This window comes from Temnothorax curvispinosus, unplaced genomic scaffold (genome assembly GCF_003070985.1).
Source record: "Temnothorax curvispinosus isolate PA1 unplaced genomic scaffold, ASM307098v1 QBEX01003172.1, whole genome shotgun sequence".
NCBI lineage: Eukaryota > Metazoa > Arthropoda > Insecta > Hymenoptera > Formicidae > Temnothorax > Temnothorax curvispinosus.
The window spans coordinates 14,419-35,328 of NW_020212952.1; the positions used below are offsets into that span (position 1 = coordinate 14,419).

Here is a 20,910-nt window from a genome sequence, read left to right on the forward strand (position 1 = left end):
ATACGCCGAAAGAATATCATTTCGAATTATGTTACACTTCTGACTTAGGGCCTAAGCAGAAAAGCTGTCTTGGCAGTGTTTTGTCTTATACTGTACAGCATTGTGCGTTAGGGCCTAAGCAGAATGGCTGTCTTGGCAGTGTTTTATGCCTCAAGTCTTTTAGCGTTTTTCTTTGGCAGAACTGGTGCGCACTCAGTGCACATTAAAGCCGTTGTACACAAATCAACGTAATGTGTATGTTTAATATAAACGAGTTAAATCATGAAATCCTCAATATTCTTTATTGCACTATTTGGTAAAATATGTACTGGGTATTTTATCAGTCGAAATATTTGCATTTTACTTTAAATATTAGAGATTAAATCACTGTACAACGGCCTTAATGCGCACTGAGTGCGCACCAGTTCTGCCAATGAAAAACGCTAAGTCTTTGTCTTTGTCTTATGTAATGCACAATGCTGTACAGTATTGTGCGTTACATAAGACAAAGACTTAAGGCATAAAACACTGCCAAGACAGCCATTCTGCTTAGGCCCTTACATAAGACAAAGACTTAAGGCATAAAACACTGCCAAAGACAGCCATTCTGCTTAGGCCCTTACCAACCAAACAGTTGTCATGTGATTTGCTGTATGCGCGTGCGGCCACTGAGCATGCGCATATGGCCACAGGGCATGTTCGTAGTCGCTACATCTCGTCGGTATGACAGATCTCATAACCTAATAGTCGACAACTTTAACCATGGTGGAAGTAACAAGGTGTGCTATTTTCCCGACGAGTTTTCGTCACGTTTTGCGCAGCCCCAAGTTTCCGCCATCTTGAAAATAGTAACTGAGATCAGTTATACTAGATTCTAGTATCTAGATTAGGTTATACAGTTTTGCAGCAGTGAGCTCTATCCATAGATAATTATACAGTTTTATGAATATAAACAATTGTCTTTAAAATGCCGTCGTGTTCATTTAAAACATGTAAAAATACGTCACGAAAGAATAAAAATGTACGATATTTTTCATTTCCAAAAAATAAAGAAATGATTGAGAAATGGAAAACATTTTGCAAAGAGAATGTCAATCCAAACAACGGTATGTATATAATAGTACTGACAGTTCGTAAATAAAATTTAACAAATTAATAATAACAAAATATAATAAAGTTGATGAAATATATTTTTTCAAATTTGTTTATCTAGCTCGGATTTGTTCTCAACATTTCCATTCTTCACAATACAAAGATCGATCCTTTTTACGCAAGTTACTACCGAACTATAGCCCTGTAAAGTCTCGGAAATTAAAATCTGATGCAATTCCAATGGAATTTGCAGAGGACAACGCAACTGTGATAGAAAATGATTTGAGTATGTATTAACTTTTTAAAAAAAAGGTAAAAAAAGGCGCCAAGTACACGCATAGTAGTGTATATGTATTATGTTGTTACCCTGTTATGTTGTTACCTCGAAAAAAACAAAGTGGTAGTATTATACCTCCAAATAGCTTTACCCTGTACATCCATCCTCAGTCCTATTACTCGTGTCCGAGCGTGGTGACTTCTCTTCATATACATGTGTTGCGCACGTGGATTATACACAATGTATATGGAACCTACAGTTTAACGCCGATTTCGAACGGCAATTTTTTTTTAGAGAAGTTTTCTTGGCAAGACATACTCTCGGTGGTTTGCCATTGCCTGCCGAGAGGAGAACGAGCGAATAAAATTTTCTAGCTCTACCGGGAATCGAACCCGGGACCTTTGGCTCAACAGACCAGTGCGCTGTCTACTAGGCCACGCTGTACATACTGTTTATAAAATGCGTAATACTACAAAAAGGCGTGATATCCGTACAAAATTACCTTTTAAAAAAAAAGGTTAAAAAAAGGCACCAAGTACACGCATAGTAGTGTATATATGTTGTTACCTCGAAAAAAAAAAAGAAAGTGGTAGTATTATACCTCGAAAAAATCTAAGTAACAAGTGGTAGACGTAATCTTTATATCTCGAAAAAATCTAAGTAGTAGTATCTTTATTTCCGAAAAATTATAACCCAAGTGATAGGGGAGACCGGGGCTAAGCCGACACTATTTTTTCAAAGGCAATTTTTAATATTTAATTAAAATTTTTGGCAAATTCAATGGTATATATTTAAAGAGTGTTTCTTCAGGTACAAAATTGATTCAGGAAGTTTTGCTGTACGTCGCTTTGTTTTGCCGTCAGGAAAGGAAAAGTGACGCGAAGACAAATTTTCAAATTGAAAAATGCCGGGGTAAACTCGACACTTCGCCTGATCGACACAATTTGATCTGGAACTTATTTTTTATTGTTTGAAACTAAAAATACATTGTTTATCGTGTATTTAGAAAGTACAAAAATTTGGAATTAAGTAAAACAATCATTGGAAATAATAAGAACAAAAATTGTTGAACTTTTAATTGTTTTCATCTAAACTCATGTCTAAAAAACAATTTATGCAAGTAAATTCGCAATCAGACGTGCGCACACATTTGTCATGGGCCATATGGCTGCATGACAAGTATAGTTTGTTATTGGGAGCCGATCAAATGGCGTGATGTCGACTTTGCTCCAAACGTCATTTTTCAATTTTGTCATTCCAAAAATATAAAAATTTTGAAAATATGCAAAAACCATTATCGGATTCGTATAGAGCATCGAATTTTCCATCAACTTTTAATTATTTTCATCTAAATTCATGTCTGAAAAACAACTTATGCAAGTAAATTCGCGATTACACGTGCGCACACATTTGTCATGGGCCATATGCTGCATTACAAGCATCGTTTATTATTGGGAACTAATAAAACAGCGTGTCGACTTAGCCCTGAACGTCGTTTTTTACTTTTGTTACTCCAAAAATATAAAAATTTTGAAAATATGCAAAAATTATTATCGGATTTGTATAAAGCATCGAATTTTCCATCAAAATTACTTACCGGTAGATTCGCAAGAGTAAAGCTCGATGAAAGAGTAGACATTTTCGAGAGATCAGAAAAATTACTTTTTACTATCAAAAACGCTTATGTCGCGTTAAAAATTACACTATAACTTAGAATGTTACCAAATTCCGTTGATAATACTGACACATAAAGACGCATTTACAGTAGGAAAGGCAAGTTTCTACGATAGATTTAAATTGGCAAAAAGCCTAGTGTCAAGTTAGCCCCGTTGTCGGCTTAGCCCCGGTCTCCCCTACACATCACAAAATTATGTTACCTTATCAAAAAGAAGAGTCGCGCTTCAAGTGATCTATTACAATTACAAAAAAGAAATGATATCTCTTTAAATTACAGCGCCAATTACAGAGAGAACATATATATTGCCTCAAAAAATAATTGTTGCAGTACTTTGAAAAATCTTTACATTGTGTCAATTAGAATTACATTTCTACGTATCTGCTGTACAGCAACATTTCAAATTTTATGTATCTGTTATCTATTTGAAATATAAAATGCTGTGCGGGAGCAATGTGTGATCCTATGAAATATCACAGCAACATAACGGCAACAGCTCGAATTTTGAATCAGACGATTTTAGATCGCAGCATAAGTTGCCAACAAGTTGTTGGCAAGTTGCTATACAAAATTGTTATATCGTGAAGGCATTAACTTGCCGACAAATGCGGACTCAGTTGCCACAATTCTGATAGCAACACATGCCAACAACAATGCAGACACGTTGCTATCTAGATATAGATCCTCTGTTTACGGCTACGGAATGCTTCGAAGCATTCCTTTTCTCCTTTCTTTCAATGAAAAAAGAAGGAGAAGAAGAACGTTTCAAACCATTTGTAGCGTCAAGTGGACCGCAGCCTACTTTTATCATGGGAAACTGCATATGCAGCCTCTATTGAGCGTTTAACGAGCGTTTACTCTTGTCGTTAGAAGAATAATTTTTATTAATGATAATGGAGGTTTCGAAACCGAATCTATACTTTTTGCCTCTCAGGGGGTCTGCTTATATACGCTGGATGTATTTTAAATGCGACAAAGATGCGCTACTTATATAGCGGCGTTGTTGGAAGAGCGTTTGCTGAATGGAGGAAAAACGCTCGTGTTACAGCGTCGGGAAAAGCGTTTCCAAGCCGTTTGCGTAAACGCCCTATAATTCGCCGCATTGAAAAAGTGTTTGTTGAACGGAGAAAAAACACTTTTGTCTTACGGCGTTGGGAAAAGCATTTGCTAAACGTTTGAAAAGTCTGACAACAAACTCTCTGCACGAAAGTGAATCAGCGTTTACTAAAGATGCTCTGAAAAGCGTCTCCTCAACATTGCAGAACTTTCACGAAACGTTATATATAGCGTTTGATAAGCGTTTTAAAAGCGTTTAAAACCTAACGACGTTGTGTAAGCGTTCTTACAAAGTTTGAAAGCGTATAAACTTTTAAAAAACCTTCATCGAACGGTTGTCAACGCTTCTTATTTTCGCCAGGGATGTATGGGGCAAAGTCGGTATAATGCTACAGACGCTAAGTGATTTTCGTACGTTTGAGGTGAAATATTGGAAAATTAGTGTGACGCGCAGAGACGCTTGTATATTGGGGAAAATTTTGGATAATTTTAATAAGATTTTCAGGCTGAATAAAAGCAGAGATTACCCTATAAGCGCGTAATATTATTTAATATTAAGTAATATTTTAGGCGTAATTTTAGAACATTAAATACAATATTCTAGTAATATTAATAGATAGTTATATGTTCGCTCCTGATAATATTATATAAATATTATACGAATATTATATGAAATAATATTATTTAATGTTATAAAAATATTTTAAATTTTCGGGAATAAACTATCAAACAAATAAACTATTTTTAATTTAATAATTAAAAAATTTATTAATATTTAATAAATAATAGTTCTAAAATTAATGTTACAAATGGTTATAAATATTATTTATTAATCAGTGTGAGGGATATGTGAGAATATATGAAAAAAATTATAAATTTTATTATTTTTATTAAATAAAATCTTTGTTTATAATTATGTATAAATATTTGAATATTATAATAATATCCAAGGAATATTTTATGAACGTTAATTTGTTAGTATAGATCAGAATAATATTCTAAGAACTTTTTTATAATATTCCACTGATATTAAAACAGTATACCTATACTAAAGGATATTATGTGAAGTGGACATATAACATCAACAGAATAATCCTATAATATTAGAAAATATTATATAATATTCTCGGAATATTATAACAATGTTATTTTAATTTTTAATAGATAATATTAATACAATATTCTAGGAATATTGTGTGCTTATAGGATACCTCCTTAAAAATTAAACATTAATAAACACAATACGCATTAATAAGTTTTTTTTTTCTCCCAATTGCAATACTATTCCGGATAGCCAAATCTGTCGAGATTAATAGTGTCGTAGATTTTGAGAGAGAGAAAGTAGCCGTTACAAATTTTGTCAATAGAATATCAGCAGAAATATAACAGAATCTGCTAACTGAATATAATGGCAGATTGACTGCAAAAACTAAACAAAATCTGCTGTTTCATATTTAAATAATGTATTTAATTTATAAATGTTTATGAAATGATAAATCGGTTTCTGCCTATAATTTGCTGTCAGATTATTTGGGCAAGTTCCGCCGATAATACACAAGTTTAATGCAGACATAGATGATACCGGATGTGTTGTAATATCTGAGTAAATCTGCTGCCAATCTGTTGTTATACAGGTAGTTTCCTTAATGAAGTACTAATAAAAATATATCTCCGTTTCATCTAAAAATCAATATATCGGTCATAAAACTCTCAAAGAAAATCAATTAAAAATCTTGAAAAAAATGACGTTAATCAAAGTATTTTTCTTTTCGAGTATATCACTTTTCCCCTATATAATCTTTTCGTATCATTAAAAGTAAAAAAGATATTTCAGAAGGTCAAATTAAACAAAACAACTTTCCCGATAAGAAAATTGCGCAAATATTGTACAATAATTGCATCATTTCAATTGAGAGGAATTTCACAATTATTGTGCTAATTCTTTATAACACAGCGTTCTTAGGCAACATAAAATTTCTGATTGATATTTGCACAAAAAAGAGAAAGAGAAATTCAATTTTAGGTTTAAATTTTGCACAATTATTTTGTCATTTAGAAGCAAAATCACTCCAGCACACTTCAGCAAACACCAATATGTAACAGTTATGTATTATATCATTGTTATATATATGTATACCATCGTTCATTATATGTTACGTAGGAGAAAGGATGCCATCTATCGACGACCCAACAAACACAGAATATGCTATGTAATTATCTACAGGACTAAGGCCTGGTTGTACCAACGTCGCATAACATTTAAGCTTAGCTTAACTCACTCTTCGTCTCTTTCTAACTGTCCTCTTAGAAAGAAACGAAGAGTGAGTTAAGCTAAGGTTAAATGTTATGTGACGTTGGTGCAACAGAACCTAACACATAATAAAACTCAAATATATTTCACAATTATTTCGCTATTATTTTGCAATTTCTTTCCAAATTTAATTTTGTAAATATTCCGCTAAAATAGTTCCTCATATCGATCGCTGCTGTCTTGCTGAAATACTATTTAGAAATAAATTGTGCAAATATTTATCAATATTTGCACAAAATATTGAGACATAATTGCAGCATATCCAGTTTTATCTAGATTTCATCATATGATGTTATAAATATTTTCCGATCGAGGTTGTATATAATTATTTCAAAAATGTATGATTCTCTAAAAGATTATAATGATGCTAGATCTGTCGATATTTTCAGAGTTACATTATGATATAAAGATTTATATATATATATGTATAACAGAAAGAGAATGGGGAGAAGGAAGAGAGAGAGAGAGAGAGAGGAGTCTAAAAAAAAATACCTAAAAGATCTCTCACGTTTGTTTCTTCGCCAGTTGCGTTACCAGTTAGTATAACGCCGTCAGCTAAAAAAAATTCGGCAGCTTTTACCGTTTCCAACAAACTCACATCGGAAGTGATTACGTGGGAGCTGTAATAATACCAGAAAAAATTAACAAAAAATAATATATTTACGCTGAGTTATTTTCGTATAGAGTTATGACGTAAGAGTCGTATAATATAAACCGTATTGAAGGAAATTATACAATTTTGAGCATATTCCATTTTATTTTAAATTATTTTAAAAATGTTTACTATAATTTCATTTACAAATTGTAATTTAAGATGCAGTCAAAGAAAAAAAATTCCATTTGTGATTCTTTTTTATAAGTAAAAAATTTGTTTTTTCTTTTTTCTTTTCAAACTTGCGAAAAACAGAGGAGAGGACAGAGAGAAGAAAGAAAGGGAAAAGAAAGACATTTAAATTGTTTCAAAATCTTATACCTATGTTTTTTTTTTACGTCAACGAAAACGAGAACGTTGTCTGCGTCGATTTGCCTTCTGTATCTTAATAAAGTTCCAGCATTTGAATCAATAAAGCCTTCATCAGCCACATGGGAGAAGACAAATCCTTCAGCCCTAATAAATTGCAATCCTGCAGCTTTGGCAACCGCGATCGCTTCCTTGTTGCATCCTGCGAGAATCTACAAAAAGTGATACTCGACTGATTCCATAATAACAATTTATTTAAACATACTACTGTATTAAGTATATATATAATTTATAATCACTAATTTATCATCAAATTTAATATTAATACAATGATTGAAAAACATTAAAAGCATTAAGAAATAGTATTAATATTAATAAATAATTCCATACATTTTATGTTACTAAAAATTTGTTACGCTCAAAAATTCATTATATGCTCAAAAAATTCTATTAAATATTTTTTATAGTATAAATACATTAAATAAAACAAAATTAAAAAATAAAATTGCCACTAATAAATTAGATAAACTTAATAATATAACTAATCTTACAAAAAAAAATACATACAAAAATTTTATAATTTAATTTTATGATTTAATATAAAGTTTTATGCAATTAAGAAAAAAATGTGAAATCGACACAAGTCAACATGTTTGACATCGATAAATTTAATATGATTGTTCAAACTTATCGTCAAATAAATCGACGAATTCAAAACAAATAGAAAACAAGATGGAAAGATTTTAACAATTGTTTAACAACGCCGAACTTGTATACCTGAATGCCACACGTAATATTTTGTGGCGTGATTTTTCTAATTTCTGTGCAAATTCTAGTCATCATAGTTGTAACTTCCGGCGATATATCTTTTTGTTTAATATAAGGAACATCATGCATATTTTCAATCAGAATACCATCCTGAAAAGTACATTGGTATTCATTTCTTTTTCAAAAAATTACCTACTAATATAATGTTAGAAATAACCTAGTAAGCCAACTGCCCACAGTAAGATAATAAATTGGTAGATTCGCTTAGGTATTACAACAGATCCGGTACTATCTGGGTCCGCATGAAACTCGTGTTTTGCCGGTACGACCTGCTGATATAATCTGACAGCAAATTGTCGGCAGAAACCGAACAGAATTTATCATTTCATAAACATTTATAAATAAAATACATCATTTAAGTATGAAACAGCAGATTCTGTTTAGTTTTTGCAGTCAATCTGTCATTATATTCTGTTAGCAGATTCTATATTATTTTTGCTGACATTTTCTATCGACAAAATGTGTAGTACACTTTCGAGAACAAAATTTGTTCTCGACAGATTTGGCTATTCGAGAACCTATATATCATTATTAGAGATAAATAGGTAAAAAAAATGATAACAATTTATTGCTTTGTTACTACATTATTCAATTTTAGCCGTATCTTCACTATATCTTCGAATAAATTTTACAAATATGATATACAGTGTGTTTTGTTTTAATTTTACCAGGCAAATATCTCAGAAAATATGGAAGATACAGAAAAACGTTTCAGACAAAAGTAGGATATCAAGGGGGACAGATGATAAAAATATGGACTTGAGCTTGCGTGATCTTTTCAATGACAGAACAATGTGATCGATGTTTTCTTAAATGAAATCCTTCATTTTTATTGTAATATATTTTTGTAGCCCTTGTTGAGACGTTTTCAAAACAATATAATAAAGCTATCTTTTATTAAGAATTTCCTGAGATATTTTATATTTTGTCATGATACTTTTAATATAAAATATGAATTATCTCGTATTCACTTTTTGATGACTTTACCTTGATACTTTTATACGTAGAATAATGAAAGGAATCGAATAATAATATTAATTTTTACATTTGCAATTTTGTAAAATTGAATGCGTTCACAAAATGTAATCAAATTTTTTAAAATAATTTTTTCTGTTTCTTTTTTTAAAACAATCGATTTCTTTTATTTCTACGTATAAAAGTATTAAGGTAAAGTGTGCTTTGAAAACGGCTCGACCAGAGCTACAAGAATATGCAATAAAAATGGGGAATTCCATTTAAGAAAACAGCGATTACATTGACCTGGCATTGAAAAGATCAATCCATATTTTCATCATCTGTCTCCCTTGATATCCTATAACATTTGTCCGAAATGTTTTGCCGTATTTTTCATATTTTTCGAGATGTTTGCCTGGGGAAATTAAAACAAAACACACTATATAACATTACTTCTATAATTCTATAATTTCTTTATATAAAATTCTAATTTAAAAGTACATATAAAAGTAAAATTTAAATGTTTGCAAAATGACAGATTGATGAATTCTGTTGTGATTATATCGCAGACTCTACCGATGTGATTATATTGTCCGCATCAGAATTCGGACACGTATGATTTCGGATCTCTTGTGATATCTAAGCAAATCTGCTGCCAATTTGTTGTCATACTGCAGGCAAATTGCTTATATACTGAATAGTTAGAACAAATTACAAAACAATTTAGAAACTTGCACATTACTTCCTCATCATTACAGATCGCTACCATTACTCCTATTTTATTTTGCTCACAAAGCTCCTCTTATGAGGAAACTTGTATTTTATTTGATGCATATTTATTAGTATTTATTAGTTTGGCTTCCTCATAGAGGAAGCTTTATGAGCGAAATAAAATAGGAACAATGGTAGCGATCTGTACACGGACAAAAAAAATTATGTTGTATCAAAAGCATCATTTTTTGTATGAGCAGCATCAGTGTTATTGAGATAAAATTTATTGATTTGATAAGATTTATTTATCAAATCTTCAAGAATTATATATGAAATAGGGGTAGAAAAGACTAAACAATTTAATAAAATTATAAATAGCCCGATAGCTCAAAATTGGTGGAAGTTAGAGCAACCACGGACATTTCTCAAAAAATTCAAAATTTTATAAAGAAAGAACGCTTTTATCGATTATCGTCAAATTCAATACCAATACCTTCTTTTAATAATACTGGTAATTATTTACAATAACTAACACAGCTCGGATTACTTTGACCTTGACATATGTTGTCAAGGTCACCCTCCTGAGTGACCTTCAGAAGGTTTTAGCCGCCGCGGCGGTCATTATGTTTATTAAAAAGTTATAAACAAGTTATAAACAAAAAAGTTTGAAAAATATAGCAGCTATTTTGAGTATTGGAAAGCATAAATGACTGAAATAACTGGTGCACATTTGTGCAATAAGTTAAAGTGAAACAAAATATACTTGTCTCACTCTAATTTAATTGTATTACTGATGTGCACCACTTCAGGAAGTTCTTCAAAACGGAACACACGTATAAATGTTCTTTCAATGACCACGTTCAGCAGAACGTTTTGCAACTGTTGGAAGTTTTCTAAGCTCAGATTTGTCCGATGACAAATAGATTAAGACCAGTAGGACAAAATTAATTTAAGTAAATAAGTGGATATATGTGCATGGATAAAATGATTTATTTATATATATATAGATTTATATATATATTGTCACGACTTTTTACCCGTTCGGGCGCAAAGCCGGATCAAAAGGGAGTTGCGGGAGAGTAGGATGTCAGGCCTCTCCGACGGATCTCTCGCACGAACCAAATTTCTAACGCGAACGTGAGTGTTGGGCGCCAGACGCGGTATCCCGCGTCCACTAACGCGAAATTTATCACAAATTATCGAAACGTTTATCGTAATTAAACGGCGTGCGAGAAATCGACCAGCTCGGCGTATTACTCAGGGACGAAGGTGATATAGGGCAGCGCGAATTGTGACGGGCGACACAGAAATTACGAACTCAAACAATTAATAACAAAAGAGATTAACATTTATTGCCAAGAAAAAAAAACAATAAGCTCACGAGATTGCTCTAATAAATTAAAGAACCGTTGATTCACCTCTCACAAAAGCGAAATCATATAGACGTGAATAATCGTGAGCGTGAAAGAATAAATCAAAAATCGTTACAACCAGGAAAATAATAACTCCGAAAACAAGTCAAATTTTCACGCGATCTCAGACGCCAAGTTTACTCCAGAAAGTACGCAGGATCGCGATTGTTCAGAATGCTGTCGCCAGGAGAGAGTATCCCCGAAATACGAGACGCAATATAACACAACGACGGGCCAATAATCAAGCCCGAACGCGACAGATAACGCGAAATATTTAGGTTTTATCGCGCCGAGGAAATCATCAGCGCGAGAAGAATATCGTACTCAATCTAACGAATTTTTACGGGACATACGCCCTACGCAAAAGAGTACTTAATTCAACGCGAAAGAAAGAGTATTCTCCGAGGAGAATAGCGCTAAGCCAGAGCGAGACTACACAACGCAATAATGTCTTGACGGACTTACAGACTAACGCGAAATAAACTAAATCTAACGCAAGAGATGACGAACTTACATACTAACGCCATGTACAACTAAATCTACGCAGGGGAAAATATCTACACGAGGAAAACGCGAATTTGACCGCAAGCACACGAGATTACGGAAACGGCGTAACGCAAAAGAATCATTCTCGACGAATAAACTACGATCACGAGAGTCGCGCGTGACGCACCGCCGGGTAATACGCGATCGCGACCACAGATACCGTAAGAATGTTCGCGAATTACCGAATCGAGATATCTATCGCGATCTCCAGGACTTTCACTCGATGAGTACTATTCACTGGCCACGAGACCATTCCAAAGCCCTTCGCTCTCGCTCTCGATCGCAGATGCAAAATTACGAGATCTCAATTACGCGAGTACTTTAGGCGAGAGCGTGGCCCGGAGGGCGGTGTCGTGGCTTACATTACTACCGTCTATTACGAGGCAACCTCACCGGTAAGATACTTCCTCGGTCGGGGTTGTCCTCTCCGCCGTCACCAAAAGCCGTCGCGAGAGAATCAGGCACCAAGTGCGCAGCAAGAGTCGGTCGAGAAGCGCTCAAGAAAGCCGTGCGTGTCGTCCCGAGGGTGGCTCAAGAATGATCGCGGAAGTGCGCTCGATAGAGGCGTCGATCTAACGCCCCTAGCGGGACATGCGCGACCCTTCCGCGCGATAAGCGGACCAATTGGCGATGAGCTCGCAAGCTCGTGTGGGAGCCGCTAGCAGGGTTATCGACCGTGGATTCGGCGGGGCGTTCGAACGTGCCCTTCGCGCTCGCGGGGTCCTTCCAGGTTTCCCCGTTGTAGTAGGCAAGGCGATGACTCCCGCGGTGTCCTCTGGCTCGACTCGGGGGCGGTGGCCATCCACCCCCAGAGTCCGTCTGGCCTCGGAGGACTGCAGACAGGCCCGGCGCCGGGCCCCTGCGATGCACAGGTTCGCCTGCCGTTGCTGGCGCGCAGCGCGCGCGTCTCACGTCGTCCCTCGCTTAGTAGCGGTCCTCGTAACTCGGGCTCCTCGCCCTCGACATCTCGCTTTCGGTCCTTGTGATTCCGTTTATCATCCGGCTCTCCTGGTACTCCTCGTCATCTTCAGTGTGGCGTTGGAACTCCAACTCGACGGGGTGAGGCGCCACGCAATATCGCAAGAAAAAAAAAAAACAATAATGAATATTTGAATCGCACTTTAATACGCCCCTGGAGATCGAAGGTTGATTCGTGAGCCGTCCTCGGGCGCGCAATCCGCGCCTTGTGACGGCGGCGGAGCGCTGCCACGCCGCGGCGAAACCGCAACGTCACAATATATATATAATAACTTTAATAGCCTTTTTTGAAACATTTAAATTTATATTGCACTAATTATTGCATAAAATAAATTATTTTATCCATGCACATATATCCACTTATTTACTTAAATTAATTTTGTCCTACCGGTCTTAATCTATTTGTCATCAGACAAATCTGAGCTTAGAAAACTTCCAACAGTTGCAAAATAAACGTTCTGCTAAACGTAGCCATTGAAAAAACATTTATACGTGTGTTCCGTTTTGAAGAACTTCCTGAACTGATGCACATATCAGTAATTCAATTAAGTTAGAGTGAGACAAGTATATTTTGTTTCACTTTAACTTATTGTACGAATGTGCACCAGTTCAGGAATTTCTTCGAAAAAGGCGTCATAGATGGTATATGTATAAAACTTCTAGAACATTCTCACGCATACCTGGCAAAAATTACCGTTAGAAACAGTTAGAAACAGATAGAATTTCTGACGATATGTAACGGAATCCTATCCTCTGTAACTGTAAGCTTGAAAAGAAAATTCTAGCCCTATCCGTTTCTGTAAGCAGCACTATTGTATCTGCAAATACAGACAGAAAATGTAACGACGTATAACTGTATCTAATGGAAATCTATTGGCATACAGCATCTATAAGCTTTTGCAATAGAAAAACTTGTCTGTTTTTGTCCGCATTCTGTACGCATCAGATGCTGACGGTATATCTATCCGTAATTGCGGATACCGCATCCATCTGCATCTGTACGCAATGTCGACCTATAGGAATTTGTCTGCAACTACGGATACGAATCCTGTCTGTTTCTGTCCGCATTCTAGTACGCATCAGATGCTGACGGTATCTATCCGTAATTGCGGATACCGCATCCATCTGCATCTGTACGCAATGTCGACCTACAGGAATTTATCTGCAACTACGAATACGAATCCTGTATGTTTCTATCCGCAGTCTGTACGCATAAGATGCTGACGGTGTATCCGTAATTGCAGATACCGCATCCATCTGCATCTGTATGCAATGCCAATCTATAGGAATCTGTCTGTAACTATACGGATACGATTCCTGCCTGTTTCAGATAGGAGTTGAATTTTTTCTTCAACATTGCTGTTAGAGCGAACAGGATTTCGTTAGATATTACCAGCAACTATATCAGCGACTATATAACGCAACGCGGGTGCCCATATCGGGGGCGAGAAGTCGCGGCCGCCGGCAGTCAGAACGCGTCCTTATTGTCTGGGTGATTATGTTCGTAAATCGTAATCGTCGTTGTGAACCGTGTCGTGTTGCGTAGCGGGACGAGTCCGGCGTGAGCCTCACGTGATCGCGCTGTGACACGGGGCGTCTCCGTAGCCACGTTTTTTGGGACTCGCGTAACCGGGAGGTTCGCGGTCGTTTCGGGAATCGCGTAATCAGGAGATTCGCGAGGAATTCGGGACTCGCGTGATCGTGCGATCCGCGGTCGATTCGGGGCTCGCCCACGCGCGTGAGCGGGGCGGCCATTCCGGCTTTGTAAAGTGGCCTCGTGCGCGTGTAATTTAAGGCCACCGGCGTTTCGTGTACATAAGAAGTCGGCACCGAAGCCGTTAGCGTTGCGTATGACTCGTTCGGTTATCTTGTGTTAGTTGTAAGTAAATGTTAATTGTAAGTGAACTGCGTTCCAGCGAGGGGAAGCGGCCCCTCCGCGTAAAAATAAGTCGCGCGTACCGCGAGATTCAGGGAGGGAGTAATCGTACGTAGAGCGATGCCGCGAGAGTAAGGGTGGATTCCATATGACTTATGTCGGGAAATATTAGAGCGAAATCGAGCGGGATCGCTACACCACTTGGCGAGGACGTGCCTGTGGCACCCGTGGCGTAACTTTCCGCGCCCGCTTGGACCTGCTGTACGACGCTTAAAATTCTCTGGCATGTTTACCTGTGTTTACCGTTCCACTGCCTTAAATATATTATTTTCTTGTTATGGACCTGTGATTCGAGTGTGTTAATTGCGCCACGCTATCTCTCCTCTTCCACCCGCGATTAATCGACGAAACTCACGCCTGAGAAAACTGCGATGCGTATATCGTGGTGTGAGGAATCGCACCTGGCGCCCAACAAAATTCAGTCGAGCTACCATCAGGGTTTCGGAGAGAATTATCGCGATCCCGGAAAAATAATTATAGACAGCTTTAGGGGCCTTTAATAAAGAAAAGCAACGGCGCGCTCCGGCCCGGCTGGCGAGACCGGGCGGACATCGTCGTTGTCGTCACAGTACATGTATTTGCAGTAATAAGAAATGAATAATATGCATTTGCAGTTAGAAACGGATAGAGCGGGCAAATCATAATTGCATGCAAATGCAGATAGATATCCTGCCTGGTTTTGCAATCAGATGCCGATAGACATTTAAAACTGGTTGCGTATAGAAACGGATAGGATTCGTAATTACGTTTGCGCATAAATTCGGATAAGTTCCGTTCCGTTAGGAATCAGTTAGATGCAGTTAACCTTTCCTACCGTCTTTGCGTACACAGGCTTATAGAATCTGCAACACTTTTCATCTGTTTCTATCCGTAATTGCAAGGAAAGAAACGCATAGTAAAACAGTCAGAAACGGATAGAATGCACGTTCTATCCGTTTCTAACGGTAACTTTTACCAGGGATGTCTCAAAGACGTCATAAACACGTTCAATAGACGTAAAAAGTAGGAATTTTAAATGTCTTTATCGAAAATGTTTTTATTATTAAAACAAAACGTTTCTATAATAAGTTTTTAAACGTTATTTTATCGGAAAAAAAACATTTCATTGAACGTTTTTTGAATGTACATTTTTACTCATGAGAAACGTTTCTAAAAATCGGTTATAAAACGTTTCGGAAAAACGCTTGTAAAACATTTCTGAAACGTGTATGTGCTACCTGGGTTTTATGATAATATGTTAAATAGTATGTACAAGAAGCTTATTTATGCATGACTGTGAAAATAAGTGCAATTTATTTGTATTTTCTGCCTATTGAATTCAGCGAAAAATCGTAGCCATTAGCGATTTGTTAATTAGCATCACTATATAATAAAACAATCTTATCTATCAAGAGACACGGTAGTGTCTCGCGCCAAGTACACGCGGAGCGAGACCGACCGTGACTCTTTTACGCGACGCGACGGGTTGCGAGTACCCGAGATGTTGAGATCTCGATAACGAGTGAACGGATCAAGTTCTAAGTAGGCTTGATCGATAGCTTGGGGTCCAATTAGGGAGGGGTTTCTCTTATAATATTCCGCTACGTGCCCTACGAGCGGAGATATTGCGACGCAAAGTCCAAATATGAAAATTTATTTTTAAGTTACTCCTCCTCCTCCTCCTCCTAACGCCGCGACATATCTATCAGAGAAACGTCACTTTCACTTTTTCGCCGCTGGCGGCGCAGGTATCGCCAGTTTCGATATCGCGCGCGTATTTCGAAATTAGGTCGATAGACTTATCGGTCAGGAGGAAGATTTCTATTTAGGCAAATAGGGTCCAATTTGTAAAAAATAAGTTATTTAAAAAAATTATTTTCATGAACCTTATATTTGTTCAAATTGAATGGAACGACTTTAGAACGATATTAACAATGTAATTTTTTAATATAAATTATTAAAACTGCTTATATATATAAAAAAAGAGGGGATAAAACGCGCTGTGATTGATTGAGACCGCGTGTGACGTCATTATTCAGTAATTTCAAATTTTTGCTATACGGTATTTTATGTATTTACGTATTTACCGATTGTTTTGTTGCAATGTGGCAAAAAAAATAACACAGGATTTGTTAAAGCACAGTCGGATAACTTACCCAAAGTAACAGTATTAATGGTTTCTGATTTTTTTGCTGAAAGTGATGTGTTTAATATCGCAGAAACTCGTGGTGTAAAAGCTAAGAAGTAAGTATATTTTTAAAAACTTGCAATAACAGGAAATAAATAGTAAAATTTATAGACAGATACAAGATACAGTATGAAACGATATATCAAAGTGTTATTAACGATATATCAAAGTAATTTGAGTATTATATACAACATATACATGACATAACCTTTAATACACTCTTGTCATCTTGTCGATGTACACTTTGGTAGAGCTGAAGGTGAAAACTACGGCGATCCAGCGGTTGGATATGTGGAATTGAGACGGGAAAAAAGCTTATGCCATATCAGAGGAAAGGTTTGTCCTGAGCACAGAGTGAACAATAAGGCGTATGCTGTATCGATGCTAGTCAACGAGAAAACTGAGAGGGTCGAATATATTAGGTGCGAAGACTGCGCAGCTTCAGAAGGTAATTATAATTAACGCAGTAAAGAAAACGTTAATTGTGTATATTAACTGTGCAATTCTATGTGATTTAAGGTAGTTGTAAGCATGCCATCGCTTTCCTTATGTGGGTTCACCGTCGAAGCGAAGAGCCTGAACCGACAGCGACGGTCTGCTATTGGAAGAAACCTCGATTGGCACAAGTTGGAGCTAATGTAAGAAGCATGAAAGCAAAAGATTTGCTACCATCAAAACAAACTCCAGTTCTTCCAAACAGTACTAGCTTCTTACAGACTGTATTGCAAGAAATGGAAAAAAGAAATTTTGACTGCCAACTGTCAAGGCATTTTGTCCGTGTAAAATCTTATAGAGATTTATCGATGCACTCATTAATGTTAAAATTTTATAATACCTCTACGTGTAAAGATGCCGATAGTTTTTTGAACTTTGCAAGCTCCGAAATAAATATAGAATCATGCAAAGAAGTTGCAAAGGATACCATTCATCAAAGTGAATCCACATTATGGAAGGAATTAAGATACGGGAGAATAACTGCATCTCGGATATACGAAGTATCGCATTGCAAGACACCACAAGGATCATTAGTTGAGCAAATAATTGGTGCATTCAAAATAAGAGATACTGATGCCATGGAACGAGGCAGACGCTTGGAACAGGAAGTAGTGAAGATATTGGAGAGAAGTCTTCAAATTACATTACACCGTAGTGGATTACTGTTAAATCCAAATTTTCCTGTCATCGGTGCTTCTCCTGATGCAGTAGCCGAAAACTTTGTTGTTGAAATAAAATGTCCGTTTAGTTTAAAATCTGAGGAGAGGTATATCACGAAAGACAATCAGATAGGCAATAAATATTTTGCTCAAATTCAGTTGCAGATGTTTATGCAAAACGTGAAAATAGGTTATTTTTGTATGGCAAAACATGATTTTGAAACTTCACAAAGCATTATGGTAATTTGTGTCAATTATGACGAACAATTCGTAATGGAAATGATAAATAATGCCATGACTTTTTGGAAACAAAATGTTTTTCCGTTGCTTCTCAATGGAGTAGCAAAGTAGAATGTAAGCGAAGGGTTATTATAAAAAATTAATAAACGTGCAAATATTTTCAATATTTATTGTGCTATAAGTGGTAACTGAATATTAATTAAACCTGCAGCCACAATAATTATATCATCTACGGTGTTTATTGTATCATGATGAATGGTAGAATGAGGCTTTAAAATATTAAATTCTCTTATTCTTCTAATAACTCTTTCTACATGAATTCTTAAGCTAGCGATACGCCGAGTCTCTATCACTTCCTCCTTCGTCGGTTTTGAATTACTCGAAACACTAGGCGGTCGAATTAAAATACATCCTTTTTTTTGTAATAGATGTTCAATGTTTTTGAAACCTCGATCAGCCATGACTGCACAGTTTTTTGGTAGCTCATTTAAATACTGGCTGAGTTCTACGATCGCAGCATCGGATGTCCTCCCACAAAAACCTTCTGATATAAAATTAATAGTTCCATCCGGTGACATTGATATTAAGTATTTTATTGTATTACATTTTTTGTATTCAGACCACGTAACACTTTGATTAATCGCACTGCTAGGCTTCTGAATTTCAATTTCTAAACAATCTATTATAGATTGTACATGACTGTACCGAGCACGAAATGGCAAAGGCAGATTCGATTTGATGGATTGTTTTGAAGGCCAAACTATTAATTGTTTTAAATAATGTGCTACAATAGGGAGAGTTCTTCTAAAAACAGCACTCGCGTTACTAGCACTAACTCCAAAATCATCTCCAATTCTTGCGAATGTATCGTTTAATTTAATTTTAGTGACCGTTAAGCAAATTTCCTCTATACTAATTCCCGTTTTTTTGCTTAAAAGCTGTATAAAAAAGAAGGCATTGTCCGGAATACCCAAGTACATTTTCGGTTTATTTTGAATGGTCGTCATTTTTATATTCCTCGCTAACCTCCTCTGCTCCAATATATTCTGCTTCACTGCCTCTTCGCTTGTTTCCTCAGATGGTAGATATTCATCATCGCAATCATCCAGTGTATCATTGAGAGTACTTGTCACATTCGTGTTGGCCGATGTTGACTCAGATGATGCAATTACATTCTCAGTTTTTTGCTGGCTTACGAGTTTTTTCGTCGAACATGAAGCATCTTGCATCACTGGCACGTTTTGTACATACTTGCTACGCATTGTCTTATGGTCACGCATTTTTACTTGAATACCAACATTCTTGCATTTTGGTGTTGCATCATTGCTCCAATCGATTTCAACAGCAGCCACCTGATGTTGAGTAGTTGAAAAATCATCTGTGGATGAATGATTAATATCTTATTTATACATAGTTTAACTCAATGAAAATTATATGCTCAATAATCATTTTAATATTACTTGAATTACCAATGTTGGTGTCAATATGCAACGACTCGATTGTAATAGGTTCTGTGGATTCACATTCCATGCTACTATCAATTACTGTTTCAGTTTGTAGGATTTCGTTTAAGGTTTCTATTTTCTGGCGCTTCAGAGCTACTGGACGCGTCGGTTTCACATGAGCACGTTGTCTATCAGGTTGACAGTTAAATATCCGAGGTAGTGCACCTTTCTTCAGTCGTACAGATGCATTTGGATCGAGTCGTACTCTCGTATAATTTTCTATATCTTCTTGCAACTATAACGGAATGTCACGATTACGTTTTGTTAAATATATCTATTCACAAAGTTTAACTTACATGGAAATGATCTTGACAGCAAAACAAGCTGGTGCTAAGCGATATCGATGAAGCATCATTCCGTCTTGCGATTTCGAACCATTTCTTCCTAATATCTCCTTTTGGCACCGATACAAAAATTTTTAAAGGCGTAGAAATGGTTTTACTCTTACACAAGGGAACAAAGCACCACTTGTAATTGCGTTTTTTTACTGGATCTTGTACGTAATCTGCATTTTCAGTCATTTTTGATGCTTTCAATACAAACTGTCTACTCGATCTAACCTGTTTACTGAATAATGACGTCACATCGACGACGCCATCAAGGCGCGCGAAAAATTGGGCGTTTAAATCAATCGCAATTTTCAAACTCATTAAAAAAATTATTTAACGATTTTTAATTACTTTTGTTATTGTAATAGTTGTTTTTACTATCAAAACTTTAATTTAAAATAAAAAACGAAAAATCGTGGAGGACCCTATTAGGTATATACTTATTATACTTATATAATATATATTGAGTCAATTGCTTCATGTTTATCTGGAGAGATTTCGTACCCTTACATCGTATTACCACCGCTGCCGGAAAAGAAGGTTCTCTACGCTTGGCAGAAAGTGCCGCTAGGGAATTTTTAAGTTGATTCTTATGAATCAAGCTTGAATTCGATGTCTAGGTATCCCAGGTTGCCGATGACGAGGTCCAGATAGTGCGCTCCGTAGTTTTCGGTGTCTACGTGTATTAATACCTTTAATTCGATGTCCACATGTCCCAGGTTGCCGATGACAAGATCCAGATAATGCGCTTCATAGTTTTCGGTGTCCAGGTGTAATAATACGTTGAATTCGATGTCTA

The 20,910-nt window shown here is 36.1% G+C and overlaps 2 protein-coding genes across 2 annotated transcripts; one reads left to right on the top strand and one right to left on the bottom strand.

The window, feature by feature from the left end:
* Positions 1-8,160: 8,160 nt before the first annotated feature.
* LOC112452275 lies at positions 8,161-20,437 on the bottom strand. Its single transcript, XM_025012396.1, has 4 exons — positions 20,079-20,437; positions 19,747-20,017; positions 19,304-19,655; positions 8,161-8,269 (listed from the first exon to the last, which is right to left on the bottom strand). The coding sequence occupies exons 1-4, from the start codon at positions 20,430-20,432 to the stop codon at positions 8,257-8,259; spliced, it is 990 nt and encodes a 329-aa protein (XP_024868164.1). The 5' UTR covers positions 20,433-20,437; the 3' UTR covers positions 8,161-8,256.
* On the top strand, positions 16,867-18,423 carry LOC112452274. Its single transcript, XM_025012395.1, has 2 exons — positions 16,867-17,331; positions 17,403-18,423. The coding sequence occupies exons 1-2, from the start codon at positions 17,265-17,267 to the stop codon at positions 18,386-18,388; spliced, it is 1,053 nt and encodes a 350-aa protein (XP_024868163.1). The 5' UTR covers positions 16,867-17,264; the 3' UTR covers positions 18,389-18,423.
* Positions 20,438-20,910: the final 473 nt, after the last annotated feature.